At 47.0% G+C, this 24,954-nt stretch overlaps 1 protein-coding gene across 2 annotated transcripts; it reads right to left on the bottom strand.

The window, feature by feature from the left end:
- Positions 1-3,393: 3,393 nt before the first annotated feature.
- LOC141270678 (uncharacterized) lies at positions 3,394-23,901 on the bottom strand. Of its 2 annotated transcripts, XM_073680775.1 has the most exons (8): positions 23,816-23,889; positions 18,818-18,994; positions 15,648-15,797; positions 15,339-15,518; positions 15,141-15,264; positions 14,960-15,057; positions 14,671-14,761; positions 3,395-4,644 (listed from the first exon to the last, which is right to left on the bottom strand). In XM_073680775.1, the coding sequence occupies exons 3-8, from the start codon at positions 15,717-15,719 to the stop codon at positions 3,977-3,979; spliced, it is 1,233 nt and encodes a 410-aa protein (XP_073536876.1). In that variant the 5' UTR covers positions 15,720-15,797; positions 18,818-18,994; positions 23,816-23,889; the 3' UTR covers positions 3,395-3,976. The 2 variants fall into 2 exon arrangements, with proteins under 2 accessions (XP_073536877.1, XP_073536876.1); XM_073680776.1 differs by lacking the exon at positions 18,818-18,994 and having other exon boundaries at positions 3,394-4,644; positions 23,816-23,901.
- Positions 23,902-24,954: the final 1,053 nt, after the last annotated feature.

Raw genomic sequence — 24,954 nt, 5'->3', positions numbered from 1 at the left:
GAGCTGTGTGTGTACGAGGTGTACGGAGCGGAGCCGCGCTTGTACGAGGTGTATGGAGCGGAGCCGTGTTTGTGCGAGGTGTACGGAGCGGAGCCGCGTATGTATCAAGTGTGCGGAGTGAAGCCACGTATGTATCAAGTGTGCCGAGCAGCGCCACGTGTGTACAATATGTATGGACTGGAGCCGTGTGTACAAGGTGTGCGGTGCCGCGTGTATATTATTGTGTCACCCCCCCCCCCCCTTGGCACACCCAGTTTCCCCTTACAGCCCCTTTCGCTGCCCTGAGCTCAGTCCCGGGGGTCCGGCGCTCTCTGGGTTACAGATTTGGGGCATCTTGGTAGAAGTTCCTCCATATAGGATAATCTGCAGGTTAGTAGAGTCTGATCGGTGCGTGGCCTCCGTACTGATATCACGACTCCCATGAGATAATGGACTTTCTTCCTCCCGGAGCCGTTGGCTTTGTGTGACACAGGAGCGCTGGTGCAGCCGCAGTCACCGCCCAGTACTGGGACTGACAGTAAGCTTTGTACTGAGGCTCTGCAGAGCCAGCTATCAATCCAAGTGGTATCAATCAGTAATATCCATATCGTTTATCATCATAAAATTAATATGACTTATGTTCAGAATAATAAAACAATAACAGATACAATACATTATTAACCATGTCCTGCATGAGATGGAAGATTCTTATGTTATAGGTGTAATCACCTTTTCCACCCATAGATGTCAGTGTGTATTTTAATATAACAAGTGTTTCCATCTTTATTACTGGTATCTAGGTGTAATATTTCTCCTTGCAGCGAGTGACTTTAACACGTCATGTGAGGAGACTTTTAAAGCCGCAATGCTCCTGTATTGACTTTTAAGATTGCTACTTCCTGTAAGTGGCACTAGAGTTCTAGTCCTCTTCCACTCTGAAGAGACAATTTGCATATTTCCCAGAGGAGCATTGCGGCTTTAAAAGTCTCACATGACATGCTTAACACGTCACTCTCCACAAGGAGAAATATTGCCCCTAGATACTGGTCTGACGCCTCTCATCCAGCCAAACCAGAACTCACACTTTGCACTGACGAGGGGCAGTACCCCGAAACACAGTGTCTGCAAATTGAGTTTCTCGTATTGGCTTTTATCCTAAGTCATGTGATAAGGCTCATTAAAGGGTCACTGTTGACTTTTAGGATTGCTACTTACTGTAGGTGGCGCTAGAGTTCTAGTCCTCTTCCGCTCTGAAGAGACCATTTGCATCTTTATTACTCAAATTTTATTAATTGAATATTGTCATGGAGAAGAAATTGAAATCCTTTCAGACATCTCCAGAAAAGGGAGAAAGCGCTTGCAATCTAACATGTTACGTTCATATGACCCCATATACATCTGACCCCCTCCTTTGTAAGTAAGGAAACGTCTAATGGCTAGCAGATGTGTGGCCAACCTTAGCTTCAATACACAAGAATGCAGAGAAGGGCAGATTTACGACCGGTAAAGATTAGACCCCCACAGCTTAAAAGGAAACGTTAAATCTAGTGACATCGAGCACTAAAATGCTTGAATGTTCGGTACTCGAATCGAGCAGCTTACACGGGCTCAACTGAAGTAACGAGTATAATGAAAGTCAATGGGAAACTCAAGCATTTTTCCCGCAGTTCCCAACAGGATGGTTGGGGAGGCGGGAAAATTGCTGAAATAGATGGAAACAGTGCTCAAATGGAATGGGGAAGATGCCTGGACACATCTGTGACTCCCAGGTCAATGCTGGGAACTAAATAAATAATTAAAAAAAAAAGACATTGGATCTCCCCTATTTTTGATAACCAGCAAAGGTAAAGCAGACAGCTGTTAGCTGATATTATCAGGCCATTTAAAAATTAACTATTAATATATGTATATCTTAAAATAAAATACAATTTTACAATAAAAACAACAAACCACATTATCAGTGCACAAAAAAAAAGGAAGGGGGAGTGCCTTACCCTATTACGGCACTACCTGATCCTACCTTGCTGCGGAGGTTGGCACCCTATAACCTGCGCAATGGCACCCCCACTCACCGACGACTCGCCCTCCTCACCCTATAGTGACAAACAGAATGCAAAAATAGGGTTCAAAAAAGTGCACAATTTGAGGTAGAGATGTCAAAATCAGTAGCATCTGGTAGGAAAAAATATATCAGCAGCTCTGATCAGTTCAATTTAGCAGCAGATATAACAAAATAGCATCAAAAAATAAATAATCTATGCTGGGAGTCTCAGTGTTTCTTAAATAGTCTTATGTGCAGTTCATAATCATATGTATATAGATTTCATAATAATAGTAGATTTCATATCAAATATAGTCAAATCAACCCAAGCATAAACTCAATGTATTTAAATTCAAAATTTAGCCTAACCAACCCACACAAACTCGACGCATTTCTCCTTTTACAAGGTTCATCAGGAGTAGTTAATCAGGCATAAGCTTTATATGTATATCAAAGGTTACTTATCTGGCTTATTTGTTCAGATACACTTTCATAAGGACCAGACCATATAATAGGGCGTTTCAAGAGTGGTCCGAGGTGAATCCTCCGCAATCCCAGTGTCTTTTTACTGAGGTCTTCTATATGCCACGGTGAACTTGGCGTGCGTCTCACCTAAAGCAGACCATGCCACATTGTGTGTTCCAGGGGCAGCCAGAGGTTACTACGTAACTGAGATGGCCGGAAGCACATGACCGGAAGTCAATGTGTGTCACGGTGCGATAAGCACACAAACAGAGAAAAACACTTTAATTGAATAAAGACTCCCCTACACTATCCCTCGTTCACAAATTTATTTAAAAAAAATGTTCCCACAAAGCTCCTTCCATGTAGTCCATGATCCTCGCATCCAGCTTTGATGTCTATGAATAGTAGTAAAGTTCTGCTATTCACAGGCGCTGGGTAGTACTTTACGGCTATTCACAGACACCATGTGCGAGGATCGTGGACTACATTGGAGGAACTTCGCGGGAACATTTTTTTTCATAAATTGATATATGCCTCTCCAATTCTAACCCCTGGGCTTGATGCCAACTGACATTACACAGCTGACATCAAGCCCAAAAAAATATTACCCCGATTGCCACCGCACCAGGGCAATCGGAAAGAGTCGGGCAAAGTGCCAGAATTGGCGCATCTAATGTCATGCGCCAAATCTGAGCAAGCTGTGAGCTGTAATCTTAGGCTGGGGAGGGGCCCAACAACCAGGTACCTTCCCAACCTGATAATATCAGCCCCCAGCTGTCTGCTTTACCTTAGCTAGTTATCAAAAAAAAGGGGGGCCTCACATAGTTTTTTTCATTTATTTATTAACAAGTTGTATCCTTGACAAATATATTTATTAGACTGATGATACAAAAGAATGTATTACCATGTACCAAACTGAATATATGGATGAATGGTTGTATACTTAGCACGGACAGTGCTTTTAACTATATGGATCCCATCAGGTGATTGTACAAAGAAGGAATGAATCGTAGATGTAAATAGTAACTTGCAACAAGAACATGTTTGTTATTGTAATGTACATAAATTAAATACATTTGTTCAGACATGGCGATTGTGGATTTAAAGAAACTGTAATGAATGGCAGATCACTGAGATTAAGGGATAGGAAAAAAAGAGGAAGAAATGTTGGATGTTTTTTAGGAGATGCGGGGTGGGGTTGCAATACTCTTGTCCATATAGTGAATACATAAATATAAATCAATATGAAATATTTAATGCCAATGTTATATTGAATTTTAGATAATAAATATCTATCAGCAACTACATATTTTATTTGTAATGTAAGTTCTAACTTTAAAATTGTAAAATTCCTTTCTCATTTACTTATTTGTCGTTACTTTGACTGTCTCTGTTATCTTGTACAGTTTGTAAAAATAAATGGTTTCTCCCTGGTGTGAATTCTATGGTGTCTAATAAGATGTGATTTCTCTGCAAAACATTTCCCATATTCTAAACATGAAAAAGATTTCTCCCCGTGTGAGTTGCCTGGTGTTTAACAAGACTCCATTTCTCTGCAAAACATTTCCCACATTCAGAACATGAAAAGGGTTTCTCCCCTGTGTGAGTTCTCTGGTGTCTATTAAGAAGTGATTTTTTTGCAAAACATTTCCCACATTCTGAACATGAAAAAGGTTGCTCCCCTGTGTGAAATCTCTGATGTATAACAAGACTTGATGTTTGGGTATAACATTTCCCACATTCTGAACATGAATATGGCTTTTCCCCTGTGTGAACTCTCTCATGTCTAACAAGCTCTGATTTTTGATTAAAACATTTCCCACATTCTGAACAAGAAAATCTTTTCTCCTCTGTGGGAATTTTTTTAGGAGTAACAAAAGATGATTTGAGGGGAAAACATTTTCTATGTTCTGCACTTGATAATGGCTTCTCTGCTGTAAGATCAGTTTGATTTTTAATGTCTCTTTTTTTACTTTTATTTTTTTTAATAGTCTGTGATGAATCAGAAGCTAGGACCTGTTTAAAACAATCAGATGATAGATCTTTGCTGTGAAGGGATGATGGAATATCTGGAGTAATGGCATTCACTTCAATTATACCTTGGGTGATAGCGAAGTCATCTGATTTCACTTGTCCCTGTGATTTCCTGATACAGTAATCTGCCAAGAATAAAAATTATTATTTTTTAATAAAATATCCTTAAACAAATGTATGTGTATAACATTCCTAAAATATATGTAATTGTTCCTGGGTAGAAAGATGTGGAGGAAAAAGGGAAAGAGAGCGCTACCTGAGCGTAGTAAGTAGAGACTAAAAATTTTAAAAGAATATAAAATCTTTTATGCTCACCTGAGCAAGTTGTGCTGATAGGCACAACTCTATTTGAGGAATTTGTCCGTTATTAGGGCTTTCAGACCACGGTTTGCAGCTCTTCCATAGACGGTGGGGGTATATTTGTCCTAGCCGAACGACAGCCACCACGTGAACAAATTGAGACAAATGGATTCTGGAGGCGCTCCCGTGGAAGAAAGAGTAACCAAAAGACGTAGTTACTTACCGGTAACGGGATTTTTCGAAACCCATGACGGCACCACGGAGAGAGGGGATCCGCACCTCTCTCCCGCATCAGTTGTTTACAGAGCACAGAGAGGACCGCCAGGTTAGTAACAGAAATGTTAACATTTTCCTTAAAAGGAGCTTGCCAGACACACCCTGTGACTAAACGTAGGTAATAAATAAATGTGCACACCCATGTGTGAAGGGAGGGAATGTACGGGTGCCGTTATCGGTTCCGAGAAATCCCGTTATCGGTAAGTAACTACGTCTTTCTCCTTCTCCATGATGGCACCACGGAGAGATTTGCAGAGAAGTGCTGTCTAGGGAGGGACCATCGCCTCCAGAACCCTTCTGCCAAAGGTAAAGTCCGAGGAAGAGGTTAGATCCAGCCGATAGTGCTTAAAGAATGTAGAAGGGGAAGACCAGGTTGCAGCTCTACATATCTGCTCGATTGAAGCCCCAGCTTTCTCCGCCCAGGAGGCTGCCACTGCCCTAGTCGAGTGAGTCTTTAAATCCTCTGGCACGGTTTCCCCGCTTGAGGAGTAAGCCATGGAGATGGTGTCCCTTATCCACCTTGCCAGGGTGCTCTTGGAAGCCTTCCGTCCCTTCCGAGATCCCTGGAAGCACACAAAAAGAGACCTATCCTTCCTACACTCCCGTGTGGCCTCTAAGTACTGGATGATGCACCTCCTGACATCTAAGGTGTGAAGGGCTTCTTCCCCCTTGTTTTTTGGGTTTGAGCAAAAGGAAGGGAGGGTGACCTCCTGCGACCTGTGGAAAAGTGAACCCACCTTAGGAAGGTATGCTGGGTCAGTCCTAAGTGTCACCCTGTCGTCTAGAATTTGCGTAAAGGGGGGCCCTGCTCATAAGGCTTGTATGTCGCTAACCCTACGAGCCGATGTGAGGGCTACTAGAAGGGACGTCTTAAGAGATAGGATTTTAAGGGATGCATCCGCTAGAGGTTCAAAGGGACGCTTGGTCAGGGCTGAAAGAACTAAATTTAAGTCCCAAGGAGGAGCATTCTGGGAGGGGATGGGCCTGAACCTATGAGATGCCCTGATGAATCTGGAGATCCACCTATCCCTGGCCAGGTCGCAGTTATATAGGGCTCCCAGTGCCGCCACCTGAACCTTTAGAGTGCTTGTGGCCAACCCCCGCTCCAACCCCTTTTGAAGGAACTCCAAGATGGCAGTAACGGGGGCCTCCCCTAATACCCGTGAATGAGAGGAATTTTCCTCAGGTTTTACGGTAGAGTTTGGTGGTTACGGGTTTCCTACTCTGCAGTAGGGTGGAGATTAAATTGGGGGAAAACCCTCTATCCCTTAAGAGCGCCCTCTCAAACTCCAGGCTGTCAGGTGCAGGTTTGCTACCTGAGGGTGAAGGACTGGTCCCTGACACAGGAGATCCGGAACTTCCGGAAGGACCCAGGGGTCGGTGGTGGACATTATCCTCAGCCAGGAATACCAAGGCCTCTTTGGCCAGAAGGGGGCGATCAGAATTATGTTTGCCTCGTCTTCCCTGATTTTCCTCAGAACCGCCAGGATGAGAGCAATCGGAGGAAAGGCATACGCTAGCTGGTGGTTCCATGGGATTGAGAAGGCATCTAGTGCTGCTGGGTTCCCCTTGGGATCGATTGAACAGAACATGTCCACTTTTTTGTTTTGCCAGTTGGCGAATAGGTCTACGGAGGGGTTCCCCCAAGCCCTCGTGATTTGGTTGAACACTAGCTGATTCAGCTCCCACTCACCCTGTTTCAGCTGGGTCCTGCTCAGGAAGTCTGCCGTGATATTCTCTGTCCCTTTTATGTGGAGTGCCGATAGGGACTCTAGATTGTTCTCTGCTACCTGGAGGATGGAACTTGACACTTGTAGAAGAGAATGGGACCGAGTCCCCCCCTGGCGATTTAAGTATGCCACCACTACCTTGTTGTCCGAAAAAACTCTTACATGATGCCCCCGTAGAGTGTTTAAGAATTCTAAGAGGGCATATTTTACCGCCAGAAGTTCCCTCATGTTGGAAGATACCCCTTCCAAATCTTTTGACCAGACTCCCTGAGCTACCTGGTCGTTTAGCTGAGCCCCCCACCCCTTGGGGCTTGCATCTGTCGTTAGGACCTGTGACACTGATATTGTCCATGGAACGCCTCTGTCCACCATGTCAGGGAAAGCAAGGTTTTTGATGATAAAGTCAGCCGACCTAAGTGCCCTCTTAGTGACCTTTCCGCTCCCAAGATTTCCCATTGTAAGTCCCTGGTGTGCAACTGAGCCCAGTGGACCCCCGGGATGCAGGCAGTCATGGAACCTAGGAGTGACATTGCTCCCCGCAGAGTCATATAGGGATGGCTCTTTACATGGGATACTCGGGCCATCATACTCTGGATTTTCCCCGCCGGGAGACGGCATTCCTGATTCCTCGAATCTAATAGGATACCCAAGTACTCTTGCACTTGATCTGGCTCCAACCTGGATTTTTTTAGATTCAGAAGCCAGCCTAAATTCGACAAGGAACCCATGACTCTTGCTAGATGGTCCTTCCAATGGTTGAACGAGTTGCCCATTATAAGCAGATCGTCCAGGTACGGGATTATCAGGATGTTCTGCTCCCTCAGATGGGCCATAACCTCTGCCACTATCTTTGTGAAGACACTTGGGGCTATCGCTAACCCGAAGGGAAGAGCCGCATATTGGTAGTGTTTGATTATGCCCTTCAGCGGTATCGCTACTCTCAGGAATTTCCGGTAGTCTCTGTGTATGCGGACATGATAATAGGCGTCCTTCAGATCCAGGACAGCCATAAAACAGTCTGGGAACAACAATTTCATTGATGTTTTTATTGATTCCATCTTGAACGATTGTACCTTTAGAAATCTGTTCAATTTTTTTAGGTTCACAATAGTCCTGAATGTTCCGTCCGTTTTTTTCCTGAGGAACACAGGGGAGTAGAATCCTTCGCCTTCCTCCTGAGCTGGGACTTCCTGAAGGACTGCTTTGCCTACTAGGCCTAGAACCTCCTGTTCTAGAGCCAGTTGTTCTACCCCTGAAGACCTCACAGGGGTTACAAATAAAATTTGGACCAGGAATGGAGAGGAACTGGAATCTTAGCCCTGATTTTATCAGGTCTAAAATCCAACGAATGTTTGAAATTTTTTCCCAGACCGGGAGGAAATGGAGAAGTCTCCCCCCCATCTGGAGCTGCCTTTCATTGGGTGGGTTTCCTATTGTCACTGGGGGGCTTGTTAAACATAAACCCCTTGGCCTTTTTTTGTCTCCTGTCCTCCCACCTGTCCTGGTCTTTGGGGGGTTTTCTCCGCATGAATTTCCTGCTCCGAAAGGATTTCCTAAATGAAGTACCGGAGAGGACCAGGAAGCGTTTTTTTGTTATCCCAGGCTTTGTCAAGGATATCGTCCAGGGTAGATCCGAATAGGAACTCCCCTTCGCAAGGGATGGAGCACAGCTTAGACTTCGTTTGGAGGTCGCCCGGCCAGCATTTGAGCCAGAGGGCCCGTCTAGCTGCGTTAGAAAAACTCCCAGCCCTGGCTGCCAGTCTGACGGAGTCGGCTGAGGCATCAGCCAGAAAAGCTGCTGCGCCCTTCATTACTGGGATGGAGCCTATTATGTTATCCCTTGATGTTTTATTTTTAATTGCATTTCCAGCAGATTCAGCCAGATCATTAAGGATCTGGCTGTGCATGTGGCTGCCCCCCCCTGCCGCCTCCCAAACTCCTTTCAGAAAGGAGTCTGCTTTTTTGTCCATTGGGTCTTTCAGCACCCCCATGTCTTCGAATGGCAGGGAAAATTTTTTAGAGGCCTTGGCTATTGCTACGTCTATTTTAGGCGCCTTCCCCCAGAAGGAGCATACTGGGTCCTCGAAGGGGTATTTCCTTTTGGGGGACAACAATCCTTTCCTCTCCGTTTTTTTCCATTCCCTCTTAATCAGAGAGTGTACCTTATCATTAAGAGGGAAGGATCTCCTTTTCTTCTGTTCCAGACCACTAAACATTATATCCTGGACTGATTTTTTAGGGCGAGGATCTACGAACCCCATAGTGGACCTAACTGCTTTAATCAAGCTATCGGTTCCATCTATAGGAAAACACCTACGACCCCCATCCCCCGAAGATGACGAAGACGATGAGCAGGATGAATCGGAGACTACCCCCTCCTCGTCTGAACTACTAGATTCTGACACCAGGGATAGGTGTCTGGTTTTCCCTTGTTTCTTCCCCCCCTTCTGCAGGGACTTAAAGGTATCCTCAACCTGAGACTTAATCAGGGATCTGAGTTCTGAAGCAAACTTAGGGGTCTCCTCACAGATAGTCTGTTCGATGCATGAGTTGCATAGTCTTTTTTGCCACGTGGTGGGCAGATCCTCTGCGCAAAGTGCGCAGGTCCTGTGCTTGGACTTGCCCATACTATTCCTTCCCTGAGAAGAAAAGAGAGGGGGGCCCCAAATTCCAAGTGAGCTTTCACGAAGATCACTTACTGACCCGTTGTAAGAGGGAATACCGGATTTGAAGAGGAACCCGTCCCAGTAGCTGGGTCTTTCTTCGAGGTTGACGCCACGCTGGAGTCCTTGCCGCGTTGTGAAGACCTGCCAGACCGTCCGCTCCCGCCGTCACCTTGGCTGTGTTGGTGTGAAGGGTCACTGGAGGGTCCTTTTGTATGCTTCCCGTGTCTCTGAGGTGATGGTGAGTGGGGGTGCAGGGGCGGCACCTCCTGTAGCTCCTGCTCGCTCATAGCTGAAGAGTGCCAGAGTCAGCCAGGAAGCACTTTCCCTGTGCTTCCCTGGCAATTTAATCTCTATAGGGGTCCGCCCCCCCTCTGGCCTGCCACCTCTGAGCCATGAGGAGTGCCCCCCCCACCCCCGGCTAGGCCACCGCTGTGCACCTCCAGCATGGGGGGTCGCCCCCCCCCCCCCTCGTGCGCGCCGTCCCTCGGTTTCCCGTGCGCGCATTCAAACGCCGCTCCCAGAGGGACCCGAGGCATGCGTCACTTCCGGAGCGCATGGTCATCGCTCCCCCAGACACGCTGAATCTCCGTCCCAGGACGGCGTCCCGCGCGCGCGCTCCCCCGGAAGCCCAGGCAAGCATCCGACCTGGGCCCCAGAGCTCAGGCCTACTTACCAACCTGAGCCCCGGAAGCCCCGCCATACTTACCAACCTGGGCCCCGACACCACTGGAGACCGCGGCGGTCCAACCCCTGCGTCGCATCTCCCTACCACCCTAGAGGCCCACTGACCCCAGCGGTGGCGCTACAGGCTACCGCACCAGCCGAGGCAAGGAACCCCCGCTGCCTGAACCGGTCTGGCCGGGCCTGGTAAGTCCATCTTTTCTTTCACTTTCTTTCTTCTCATCTGTAGGTCCCTGTCAAGGACAGGAAACCAACTGATGCGGGAGAGAGGTGCCGCCCTTTTTATCTGTAGGTTTCCTGTCCTTGAAGGGCAGATCCCCTCTCTCCGTGGTGCCGTCATGGGGAAAGAGAAAAATTGTTGAATCTTCCAAATGTGGTGCAATCACATGGAGGATATTCCACAAGGGATTAATATTTGTAGGTTTATTAAAAAATTATAAAACCGTGAATGCACATGAGGGACATGGATGTACAAAAAAGGGAAGGGAGAAGGGGGTCTTTAAAAAGGATCACACAATGCGTTTCTGCTCATAGAGCCTTCATCAGGTGTGTATGAGACCATAGGTTTGTCTGAACTCTTATACCCAGCATCTTTACTTGTGGGTGGGGTCACCCTCAGAGGTAACACCCAACTCAAATCTACTGTTTCTCTCTGTTGTGGAGTCTAGAGTCTAATTGAAGAATATAGGTGGACATATATTTCTTACCAATAGTGTCATTGCTCAAATTTTAAAAATGACTACTTTGTCAAAATCTAGAATTATCTATTGTATGGAGTTCCTACAAGAAATCTAAAAACTGATTTAGGGAGGCATTGGATTGATGTGATGGGTAGCAAACAAACAAACAAAAAAAAAACATAAAAAAATAAAAATAAACATCCCAGACCAGACACATAGATGCATGCTCACTCCTGGAGTCTCACTCCTCCGCCGCAGTCCATGGAGTGGCCCCGAACCAGAGCGGTAAGTGTTATTGTGATACAAATTGTAGTTTGATGTGTTAAATTGCTTACATTATTTCTTTGGGTTGTCACACACACACACACACACGCACACATCCAATATATATACTTAACAAAAAAGTGTGAAACAACTGAAAATATGTCTTATATTCTAGGTTCTTCAAAGTAGACACCTTTTGCTTTGATGACTGCTTTGCACACTCTTGGCATTCTCTTGATGAGCTTGATGTGTTAATTCATAGTTTTGATGCCTTCAGTGTGAATGTACAATTTTCAAAGACATGAAAATACAGAAAGATCTTTAAATGAGAAGGTGTGTCCAAACTTTTGGTCAGTAATATATATATATATATATATATATATATATATATACACATATACACACACATATATATACACACACACACTGTGTGGGGAGTTGGGGGAGCGGGGCACAGCCTACACTGTCCCCGTTGCTAAAGAAAATGAATATTCACTGTTGGGCGTGGGGAGCAGTGAATATTCATGCTCCTTAATAGCGGCACACAGTGTATCCGCAGCATGGCTATTGCTGCTGCCGGGCGATCGCGTGTGCCCGCTATTAAAGGGCATGAATATTCACCCCTTCTCCACGCCCATGGGCGTGGGTGAATATTCATTATCTTTAATAGCGGGCACATGCGATCGCCCGGCAGCAGCAGGAGCCGCGCTGTGCCTACGCTGTGTGCCGGCTATTAAGGAGCATGAAGTCACTGCTCCCCGCGCACACAGTCCCGGCGTGGGGAGCAGTGACTTCCGGCAGCTGATCTCTCCTTGTGAGCCGCGAATGGAAGTGACGCCATGCGCGTCTCACATGGCGAAATCAGTGTGGGCAGACAGGACGTAGCGCTGGAAAAGAGAGAAAAAAGGTGAGTAGGAGTGTTTATTTTTTTTATGCGCAGCGTGATAGGGATTAGGGGGACCACACATACCAGGATAAGTATGAGGGGGCCATACATACCAGGATAGGGATGAGGGGTGCCATGCATACCAGGATAGGGATGAGGGGTGCCATGCATACCAGGATAGGGATGAGGGGTGCCATGCATACCAGGATGGAGGGGTGCCATGCATATCAGGATGGAGTGGTGCCATGCATATCAGGATGGGGATGGGGGCCACGTATAATAGGAAGGGGGGGCATATATACCAGGATGGGGGATATTATCAGAATTGGGGGACATTACCCCTATACCAGTGTCAGCAGCAGACCCTCTCCCCCTTAACAGGGCATCGTGACCCCATTTTTTGGATGGATTGTCCTGCTAAGGATCTAATTACTAAATGGTTGATATCTGCAAGGGGAATGATTTTTAAGGACTGGATAACGTCTAAAAATATATTTTTCTAACAACAGCTTGGGCCAAGTTACAAGTCCAAATAAATTAATTGCTGGGATAAATAGAAGCAAAGAGTTTAGAAAATATGATTGAAGGGTTTTCTCTTTTTTTTTCCTCTCTCCTCTGAATGGGGGAGAGTCGGGGATGCATTTAAGTAGAAAAAGAAAAGGAGGAAAAAAGAAAAAATATTGATAAATTGTATTACATTTCTTATGCTTATGTGTCTGTTTATATTTTTATTCAGTATATGCTCAAATATAAACACCACACTTTTTTATTTTTGCTCCCATTTTTCATGAGCTGAACTCAAAGATCTAGGACAATGATGGCGAACCTTTTAGAGACTGAGTGCCCAAACTGCAATTCAAAACCCACCTATTTATCGCCAAGTGCCAACACGGCAAATTAACCTAAATATTGAGGTTTTAGTTTAGAAAAAACAACCGATACAAAGAGCAGACAAGGGTAGCATAGAGCAGCCATAGGAAGGAGCAGGGGTATGAGACCGCAGAAATAAAGAATGTGCTCATCCCCATCTTGGTATATGCCCCCATACTTGTATATATGCTACCCTCCCCCCATCCTTGTATATATGCTGCCCTCCCCCCATCCTTGTATATATGCTGCCCTCCCCCCATCCTTGTATATATGCTGCCCTCCCCCCAATCCTAGTATATATGCTGCCCTCCCCCCAATCCTAGTATATATGCTGCCCTCCCCCCAATCCTTGTATATATGCTGCCCTCCCCCCAATCCATGTATATATGTCCCCCCCCCAGTCCATGTACATATGTCCCCCCACCAGTCCATGTATATATGCTCCCCCCCTAGTCCATGTATATATGCTCCCCCCCAGCCTGCTGGCGTCGCTGTTCATCGCATATTAAAAAAAAAAAAAACATAATAAACACTCCTACTCACTTTTGTTCTTCTCCCGCGCAGCGTCCTCTCCTGTAGCCGGTAGCTGACTCCAGCATCCTAGCGATGGGGGCGCATGACGTCACTGCCATGCGCCCAGTCGCTTGTACGCTGATTGGCCAGCAGCTTGTATTGCGGCCCACGGGCCTGGCAAGTTCGCGCGCTGCAATACACTTCAGCTAGCTGTGAGTCCGAGAACGCACATCTAGCTGAAGTAGCGGGGCTGGTGTCGGCACTCAGTGGGCTCAGAGTTTGCACCCACCGGGCCCGATCCAGTAGCGCTAGTGCTGCGGCGATGGCGCTCGTGCCCCCTCTGGCACGCGTGCCATAGGTTCGCCAGCACTGATCTAGGACTTTTTCTATGTACAGAAAAGGCCTATTTATCTCAAATATTATTCACAAATTTGTCTGCCAAATTCTCTGAAACCCTTTAGAGACGGCTAATGGTAGAGAAATGAACATTCAATTCACAGGCAACAGCTCCGGTGGACATTCCTGCAGTCAGCATGCCAACTGCACGATACCTCAAAACTTGCGACATCAGTGGCATTGTCCTCTATGTGTATGTTCCCACTTCTCAAAAAAAATACTGACCAAATACTGATAGTGGAGCTGTGGCCTAAGGCGCACCTGTGCAATAATCATGTGTCTAATCAGCATCTTGATATGCCACACCTGTGAGGCGGATGGATTATTTCAGCAAAGGAGAAGCGGTCACTAACATAGATATAGAAAAAATTTGTGAACAATATTTGAGAGAAAAAGGCCTTTTGTGTCCATAGAAAAAGTCTTAGATCTTTGAGTTCAGCTCAGGAAAAATGTGAGCAAAACCAAAAAAAAGTGTGGTGTTTATATTTGTGTCCAGTGTAAATAAAAAGGACTTGGACTGGTTTCTCGTCATAAGAGCAAAGCCCACCATACAGATTATATTTTTCTTCACATGATTTTCAATGTTGTCAGCACATTCTACGTATGCTGTCATTTGGCTTTGCAGTTTAGAGATCTGGGAAGGTAAGGGTCACCATCTTCTAATTCCAGGTAGTAGGGTGCATTCTCCGGGCTGTAAGCTCTGACCGGAACAGGTCTCACTTCAACTGAAGGACTTCCAATGCCCAGAGTAATGGGCACAGTTTGGGTTTAGCAGGTGAATGGTGACCACATGATTGTAATATGACTGGACTACACCGAAGATAAAGTAACCACATGCAGTGACTGAGAAGAATCTGTGACTTCTCTACATTTAGTGGTTACTACTCACCTGTGTAGTCATATGTAGGAATCTCCTCTTTACACCGCTCATCACCCCTCACATATGTCTCTGTAGTATTAATATGGGTGAGATCTTTAGCCTGAAACAAATATTGTAAAAGTCACAGACAGATGGAGAAGTCACATCTATGATTAGATCTAATCCTTCCATCTCCACCGTTCTCATTACATAAGTATAAAACATATAATACTGGTGGATAAAATAAGACTGAACACAAGACCTTCACAGCCGTCTACACATCATAGGGGAGATCTCATGACACCTTCTCTCCATCTACCTGATGATCCTCAGGAACATCTGGATATTCTTGTTTATAGTCCTGAGGAAGAAGAGGTCGGGGACATCTCTCTGGTGTTGTCCTCTGACTGAATAGATCTAGAGGAAACACATACAGGGACTGAATTAATTCTTTACATACAGATAATTATAGGCCGTATCTATTTAGTCCTGTCTATTACCTGGTGATGTGAGGGGCTGGGGAACCTCCATCAGGACGTCCTTGTACAGATCTTTGTGTGCTTCTAAATACTCCCACTCCTCCATGGAGAAATAGACGTTGACATCTTGACACCTTATAGAAACCTGACACATACAATGATACCATCATCCCTTCATAGCGTTACTCTATAATGTCCTAGCATTCCCAGCAGTGTCACCTCTCCAGTCAGCAACTCAATCATCTTGTAGGTGAGTTCTAGGATCTTCTGGTCATTGATGTCATCATGTATCAGGGGGTGAGGTGGAGGCCCCGTGATTGGGCTCAAGGGTCTTCCCCATCCCTCAGACACAGGGGCCTGACAGCGCTCACTAGAGGTCTTCTTCACTACTGTGTAATCCTGGTTATGGAGAGACACAGTAATAAATCTCACTACAGACATTTCCAGAGTCCTCACCTCTCCAGTTCTGTCCATCTGTTATTCCCATAGATAAGAATGATGTAATGTAACGTCACTAGAATCTCTCACCTCTCCAGTAATTCGGAAGAGGATCTCTAGGGTGAGGTGTAATATCCTCTCCGCCATTTTCTCCCTGTCCATATTCAACCTTGACGGGTCAATCGGGAAAATTCTCTTGTATAGAAGATCTCCACTGAGAGGATCTGATATTGTAGAGATCTGAATGGGAAGATGAGCCGATGTAACATCATAAATCATCCCAAATAATAATACAATTACTGGAGATAATAAGGGGAAAGTATGAGATACAACATCTTCCTGTTCTATTCATAAATCATATATGCTGCAACATTAGTTGAGTTGGTGACAAAGTCAGCTTGTCCCATTCACTGGCTATTTTGGTCACTGTTTCAGCCACTAATTGGCTGTAGAGATCATATGTGACCAGAGAATACAGAGATAGGAGGACCCAGCAGTAGTAGTACAAGGGTTGTGCGGGATCATCAATGTGAGTAGTAATATTTTTATTATTTTCCAGTATTCAGTTTTGGGGATGGCGGTACTGTGGGAACATTATATTGTATGTGGGTATATGGCCGTACGGTGGGAACATTATACTGTGTGTGGGGGGATGGCGGTACTGTGGGAACATTATACTGTGTGTGGGGGGATGGTGGTACTGTGGAAACATTATACTGTGTGTGGAGGGATGGCGGTACAGTGGGAACATTATACTGTGTGTGGGGGGATGGCGGTACTGTGGGAACATCATACTATGTGTGGGGTGATGGCAGTACTGTGGGAACATTATACTGTGTGTGGGGGGATGGTGGTACTGTGGGAACATTATACTGTGTGTGGGGGGATGGCGGTACAGTGGGAACATTATACTGTGTGTGGGGGGATGGCGGTACTGTGGGAACATCATACTGTGTGTAGGGGGATGGCGGTACTGTGGGAACATTATACTGTGTGGGGGGATGATGGTACTGTTGAAACATTATACTGTGTTTGGGGGGATGGCGGTACTGTGGGAACATTATATTGTATGTGGGGATATGGCCGTACTGGGGGAACATTATACTGTGTGTCGGGGATGGCGGTACTGTGGGGACATTATACTGTGTGTGGGGGATGGCAGTACTGTGGAAACATTATACTGTGTGTGGGGGGGGTGGCAGTACTGTGGGAACATTATATTGTATGTGGGGATATGGCCGTACTGTGGGAACATCATACTGTGTGTGGGGGGATGATGGTACTGTTGAAACATTATACTGTGTGTGGGGGGATGGCGGTACTGTGGGAACATTATACTGTGTGTGGGTGGGATGGAGGTACTGTGGGAACATTATACTGTGTGTGGGTGGGATGGAGGTACTGTGGGAACATTATACTGTGAAGGGTCCAATAAAAGGGCACTGTGCACTGTGAGGAAAATGTGTGTTAACGTTTCCTGTTTTTCTTAGTTGGGTCATATGTAGGGCCGGACTGGCCATCTGGCATTTCTTGTATTTGCCAGAGAGGCTACTTCCTGCTGTGTGCCACTCACTCTGCTGAAGCCCCTTTGATGTTGCAGGAGGATGGGAGCAGCTCAGGAGCAGGAGAAGGAGGCAGGGCCTGAACTCCTTTCCTCACAGACCTGTCTGGTTCCAGCAGTGGGACAGGAGTTGGCAGTCAGGAGGAAGGGGCTGCCTGAATAAACATGGTAGCTGTCCTCCTTGCTTCAATGGCCAGTGAGTGAGGAAGTTCAAAGAGCAAAACAATCTACACCAGCTGCTGTTCCTGCAGCTCCATCAGTCCCCTGGTCTCAATGCTCATGACTGGAGGGGGAGAGAAGTCAGAGCTGCAGCATTTATTGCTTCAGAAATACAACCAGTGTTCAAGGCAGTTCACAGAGCTGTGTGCAATATTCTGCTGTCGATATGCAGCAATCTCAGCTCTGCTGTGTTTTTATTACATTCTTTTAAGCCTTTGTTGACAAACCTTGGAATACATTAAGCAGAGCCGTGTTAACAATCTGTACACTAAAAACCTGTGTGTATAGGAAGCAGAAGTGTGAGTGTAATCTGTGCATAGCAGAGCTGTGTGCCATTAATGTGGAGTCAACAATAAGGCATGCCTGGCTGTATAACAAGCAGTGGGACTGTGTAAAGGGGAAGTGGAGAGTATCATTGAAAAAAAAAAAATAATAATAAATATATATATATATATATATATATATATATATATATATATATATATATATATTTTTTTTTTTTTCTCTTCTCTACTGGCTACTCGATATGCACACATCCTTACTATATACTATATTCCTGTGTCTTCATCAAATCACACAGGTCACTGCTCCTTTTAAAGTGAACCTAACAGCGGATACATGGTGCCGCTCTGTGGGCAGCATGTACCAGGCACCGGCTGTATGAAATCAGCCAAGTATGTTTGACTCTGAAATGCTGCGGCGTTTCCGAGAGAAAGCCGCACGGGAGGCATGTCAGACAGGCGGATCCCTTGCTGTTTCTCCCCGTCTGCAGCCAGTGACTGACAGTTCTCTACCTATACATGCAAATAGAGACCTGTCACTCCAGGGAACTGGACGGAGAGAAGCCAGCCAGACCCCACCTGACCAACTAGTCTCCCATGCAGCATAGTCTGCGTCGGCTTTTACAGTATGTTTTTCTCTGAAACACTAGAGCGCCATAGAGTCAAAAGTACAATGCTGACATCTTACAGCCGATGCCTGATATATGTCGCTCGATACCCGCATATAATGTATCAGTTGTTAGGTTCCCTTTAAAGAAGTTGTTCACTACTTTCACACTGATGCCCTATCCCGAGGATAGGGCATCAATGCATGATCGGCTGGGGCCCCGCACGCGGCACCCCCGCCGATCAGCTGTTATCGGTGCCGCCGGCCGGAAGTCCTTACCTGCGGTGCTTGGCCGTCCATCTGTAGTGGCCGCTGTGGGGTACTGCACATATGCCTCCCATTCAATTGAATGGGAGGCAGATGTGCAGTAACAAGTGCCAGCCACTACAACTAGGCGGCCAAGCACCGCAGGTAAGGACTTCCTGCCGGTGGCACCGATAACAGCTGATCGGCGGGGGTGCCGCGTGCGATCATACGGACCTACGGATAGGTCATCAATGTGAAAGTAGTAGACAACCAATTTACGCTAGGGTGGAAATGTGTAGGACAATGGAATATTGTCACACAAGCAAACTGAGGCTTTGTCACAGACCTGACCGAAAATGCAGGACAAAATAACGCAGCATTCTTCACTATTTTGTCCACTAAAACACAAGGTCCAATGATGAAAATCCAACAGATCCAGCTACAGTCTGTAGGGTACAACAGGTACCACTGGTGTTTGACATGTAAGGGGTCCAGCACTGCAGTTTGGAGGATAAAAATTGACCTGCGAAGGAGCAGAACAATTGAATTAAAGACAGCAGTGTGAACACAGCCATACCATATCCTTGGCGGTGAATCAGGTGTCATGTGAAACCACAAAAAAACCTCACCCCTTTTTATGCACATAAACTTGGCTGATTTTTGGTATTTATGATTGGGAAGGGTGGCTTCCGTAGACAGCAAGCAGGGGTAGAGGGGTTTACTGCAAGTATGCAATATGTGTACTTCCAACCACATTCCGACTAGACATGAGCGATCTCTCTCAATACAAGTGTACTGAGTGATGTCTCACATTTCTAGTCAGAATGTGGCCGGGAGTATGCATATTGCACACTTGAAGTCACATGACCGCTCGGTCTCGCCATCGGCACTGGAGAATCCTGACAGTGTGCTATGCACAGTGTGAGATTTATAAATCTACAGTCACGCAGAGTCCCAAAGAGTGACTGCAGGCTTTCATGAAAAACCTGGACAACCCCTTTAAAGAGGATGTTTCACCATATTTACATTCTAGACAGGTCACATCATGATAAAGAGGCTGAAGATCTAAATAAAACATGTTTTTAATTTCTCCTCTCCCTTATGGGGATGTAAGATTGCATCTCAATCCCTGGTCTTGGTCCTCATTCAGCTGTCAATGATTTTTATGTACTTAAAAATGGTCCGAGATTAATCAGTGTTTCAGATTTTACCATAAGTATTTCATTAGAGATTTTCACGGATGAAAAAAAAAAATTACAAAGCTTCTCCTATATATTACAATGTTAATCACAGACCAAGCGGATTGTATAGGTAATGCTGAGAAAAATCAAACATCTCTCTAATTTTTTTCTGGTTTTGGGAGACACAGTCTGCAAAAATAAACAAGGGCATATGAACAACACCATAGACTATAATAGAAGTGAAATAAAGAAAACCACAACAGATAGCGATCAATGAGCGATAAGTTATCCCAGAATTTAGCGATTTTAATAAAAATGTGAAGGCTGGAGCCCAGCCCACATGATGTCAGCACAGGGGATGTGTGGGCCGGCCTCACCCTTCGGCATAAAAGACCCCACTGATTTGGGATCAGTATTCATTGCCGGGGGGTATAGGGAGAGACTGTAAGCAAAGGATCATGTTCGATAACGTTCAGATCAAAGTGGGGCGCCCACCCTCCTGCTATACTGAATCGTCCCTGCGATCTTATAGTAAGTTTCTTCTTTAATCCTTATTATTTTGTGTAACTGCATATGTATTGTATTGTCTCCATTTGTAAAATCTTGTACATATACACGAGCACCGATCAGCTATATACATGTCAGTCAGAGTCCTACACATGTACACGAGCACCGATCAGCTCTATACATGTCAGTCAGCGTCCTACACATGTACACGAGCCCCGATCAGCTATATACATGTCAGTCAGCGTCCTACACATGTACACGAGCAGCGATCAGCTATATACATGTCAGTCAGCGTCCTACACATGTACACGAGCCCCGATCAGCTATATACATGTCAGTCAGCGTCCTACACATGTACACGAGCAGCGATCAGCTATATACATGTCAGTCAGCGTCCTACACATGTACACGAGCCCCGATCAGCTATATACATGTCAGTCAGAGTCCTACACATGTACACGAGCCCCGATCAGCTATATACATGTCAGTCAGCGTCCTACACATGTACACGAGCCCCGATCAGCTATATACATGTCAGTCAGCGTCCTACACATGTACACGAGCAGCGATCAGCTATATACATGTCAGTCAGCGTCCTACACGTGTACACGAGCACCGATCAGCTACATACATGTCAGTCAGCGTCCTAAGCGTGTACACGAGCACCGATCAGCTACATACATGACAGTCAGCGTCCTACGCATGTACACGAGCCCCGATCAGCTATATACATGACAGTCAGCGTCCTACGCATGTACACGAGCCCCGATCAGCTATATACATGTCAGTCAGCGTCCTACACATGTACACGAGCATCGATCAGCTATATACATGTCAGTCAGCGTCCTATACATGTACACGAGCAGCGTTCAGCTATATACATGTCAGTCAGCGTCCTATACATGTACACGAGCAGCGATCAGCTATATACATGTCAGTCAGCGTCCTACACGTGTACACGAGCCCCGATCAGCTATATACATGTCAGTCAGCGTCCTACGCATGTACACGAGCAGCGATCAGCTACATACATGACAGTCAGCGTCCTACGTGTGTACACGAGCCCCGATCAGCTATATAAATGTCAGTCAGCGTCCTACGCATGTACACGAGCAGCGATCAGCTACATACATGACAGTCAGCATCCTATGCATGTACACGAGCCCCGATCAGCTATATACATGTCAGTCAGCGTCCTACACGAGCACCGATCAGCTACATACATGTCAGTCAGCGTCCTACGCATGTACACGAGCCCCGATCAGCTACATACATGTCAGTCAGCGTCCTACGCATGTACACGAGCAGCGATCAGCTACATGACAGTCAGCGTCCTACGCATGTACACGAGCCCCGATCAGCTATATACATGTCAGTCAGCGTCCTACACGAGCACCGATCAGCTACATACATGTCAGTCAGTGTCCTATGCATGTACACAAGCCCTGATCAGCTACATACATGTCAGTCAGCGTCCTACGCATGCACACGAGCAGCGATCAGCTACATACATGACAGTCAGCGTCCTACGCATGTACACGAGCACCGATCAGCTACATACATGACAGTCAGCGTCCTACACATGTACACGAGCCCCGATCAGCTATATACATGTCAGTCAGCGTCCTACACATGTACACGAGCAGCGATCAGCTACATACATGTCAGTCAGCGTCCTACACGTGTACACGAGCACCGATCAGCTACATACATGTCAGTCAGCGTCCTAAGCGTGTACACGAGCACCGATCAGCTACATACATGACAGTCAGCGTCCTACACATGTACACGAGCCCCGATCAGCTATATACATGTCAGTCAGCGTCCTACACATGTACACAAGCAGCGATCAGCTATATACATGTCAGTCAGCGTCCTATACATGTACACGAGCAGCGATCAGCTATATACATGTCAGTCAGCGTCCTACACGTGTACACGAGCACCGATCAGCTACATACATGTCAGTCAGCGTCCTAAGCGTGTACACGAGCACCGATCAGCTACATACATGACAGTCAGCGTCCTACGCATGTACACGAGCCCCGATCAGCTATATACATGTCAGTCAGCGTCCTATACATGTACACGAGCATCGATCAGCTATATACATGTCAGTCAGCGTCCTATACATGTACACGAGCAGCGTTCAGCTATATACATGTCAGTCAGCGTCCTATACATGTACACGAGCAGCGATCAGCTATATACATGTCAGTCAGCGTCCTACACGTGTACACGATCCCCGATCAGCTACATACATGTCAGTCAGCGTCCTACGCATGTACACGAGCAGCGATCAGCTACATACATGACAGTCAGCGTCCTACGTGTGTACACGAGCCCCGATCAGCTATATACATGTCAGTCAGCGTCCTACGCATGTACACGAGCAGCGATCAGCTACATACATGACAGTCAGCATCCTATGCATGTACACGAGCCCCGATCAGCTATATACATGTCAGTCAGCGTCCTACACGAGCACCGATCAGCTACATACATGTCAGTCAGTGTCCTATGCATGTACACAAGCCCTGATCAGCTACATACATGTCAGTCAGCGTCCTACGCATGCACACGAGCAGCGATCAGTTACATACATGACAGTCAGCGTCCTACGCATGTACACGAGCACCGATCAGCTACATACATGACAGTCAGCGTCCTACACATGTACACGAGCCCCGATCAGCTATATACATGTCAGTCAGCGTCCTACACATGTACACGAGCAGCGATCAGCTATATACATGTCAGTCAGCGTCCTACGCGTGTACACGAGCACCGATCAGCTATATACATGTCAGTTAGCGTCCTACGCGTGTACACGAGTCCCGATCAGCTACATACATGTCAGTCAGAGTCCTACGCATGTACACAAGCCCCGATCAGCTACATACATGTCAGTCAGCGTCCTAAACATGTACACGAGCACTGATCAGCTACATACATGTCAGTCAGCGTCCTAAACATGTACACGAGCACCGATCAGCTATATACATGTCAGTCAGCGTCCTAAACATGTACACGAGCACCGATCAGCTATATACATGTCAGTCAGCGTCCTACACATGTACACGAGCCCCGATCAGCTATATACATGTCAGTCAGCGTCCTACACATGTACACGAGCCCCGATCAGCTACATACATGTCAGTCATCGCACGTGACTAATAATCATGTGGCTCTGACATCAGGTGATTACTGACCTGTATACATGAGCCAATAGTCAGGAAGGCTCCTACTAACACGTCACCATTACCGGCCATAATCCAGTGTCTGTACAAACCGCACATCACTGTCAGCTGCTGAGCTGTGGTCAGAATACAGAGAGCGAGATGACAGAAGGGACAATGCGGGGCCGGAGGTCACAGAAGGGACAATGCAGGGCCGGAAGTCACAGAAGGGACAATGCAGGGCCGGAAGTCACAGAAGGGACAATGCAGGGCCGGAAGTCACAGAAGGGACAATGCAGGGCCGGAGGTCACAGAAGGGACAATGCGGGGCCGGAGGTCACAGAATGCCAGAGAGGAAGTACAGTCCGGCCCTGATAGTGTGTGTGAGGGGAATAGACACCAGAACAGCAGCAAAACAGTCTCAGCACTCAAGGGGTTAATGCCCCCTGCGCCCAGTACTGGGGTCTCTCCACATACCTCCACCTGCAGAGCCGCCACCACATATATGGCTGTTCTGTGCACACAGGACCTGTGATGAGGTCACAGGAGGGGAGGAGTCAGGGGTCACATGATCAGGGGCCTCAGTGGATGCAGGACTCTGCTGTGCTGGTTGTCATGGTGCTGGATGAGGTGAAGGTTATGTGTGGGGTCAGGAGGGGTTTACAGTGTGGATGTAGCAGAGCCGCGCGTGTACGAGGTGTACGGAGCAGAGCCGCGTGTGTACGAGGTGTACGGAGCGGAGCCGCGTGTGTACGAGGTGTACGGAGCGGAGCCGCGTGTGTACGAGGTGTACGGAGCGGAGCCGCGTGTGTACGAGGTGTACGGAGCGGAGCCGCGTGTGTACGAGGTGTACGGAGCGGAGCCGCGTGTGTACGAGGTGTACGGAGCGGAGCCGCGTGTGTACGAGGTGTACGGAGCGGAGCCGCGTGTGTACGAGGTGTACGGAGCAGAGCCGAGCGTGTTCGAGGTATACGGAGCGGAGCCGCGTGTGTACGAGGTGTACGGAGCGGAGCCGCGTGTGTACGAGGCGTACGGAGCAGAGCCGCACGGGTACGAGGTGTACGGAGCCGTGTGTGTACGACGTGTACAGAGCGGAGCGGAGCCGCGTGCGTACGAGGTGTACAGAGCGGAGCCGCGTGCGTACGAGGTGTACAAAGCGGAGCCGCGTGTGTATGAGGTGTACGGAGCGGAGCCGCCTGTGTACGGTGCAGAGCCGCACGTGTGCAGAGCCGCGCGCGTATGAGGTGTACGAAGCGGTGTGTGTATGAGGTTTACGTAGCGAAGCGGTGTGTGTATGAGGTGTACGTAGCGGACCCGCGTGCGTACGAGGTGTACGGAGCGGAGCCGCGTGCGTACGAGGTGTACGGAGCGGAGCCGCGTGCGTACGAGCCGTACGGACTGTATCACATGCTGGGATTAGATACATGAAGTGTATCACATGATGGGATTAAATACAGGGCTCAGCGGATTGTATCACACAGGATGGAATTATATACATGTGACCCTGCTCCATCCACTTCTATGGGAGCTATAGTGTAATGTGTGACCACGATCCATCCACTTCTATGGGAGCTACAGTGTAATGTGTTTACGAGGTGTACGGAGCAGAGACGCGT

Source organism: Phyllobates terribilis, unplaced genomic scaffold (genome assembly GCF_046119375.1).
Source record: "Phyllobates terribilis strain yellow unplaced genomic scaffold, ASM4611937v1 Scaffold_5__5_contigs__length_657084704, whole genome shotgun sequence".
Taxonomy (NCBI): domain Eukaryota; kingdom Metazoa; phylum Chordata; class Amphibia; order Anura; family Dendrobatidae; genus Phyllobates; species Phyllobates terribilis.
The sequence above is the reverse complement of the archived record's forward strand: the minus strand, read 5'-3'. Positions and strand labels throughout refer to the sequence as shown.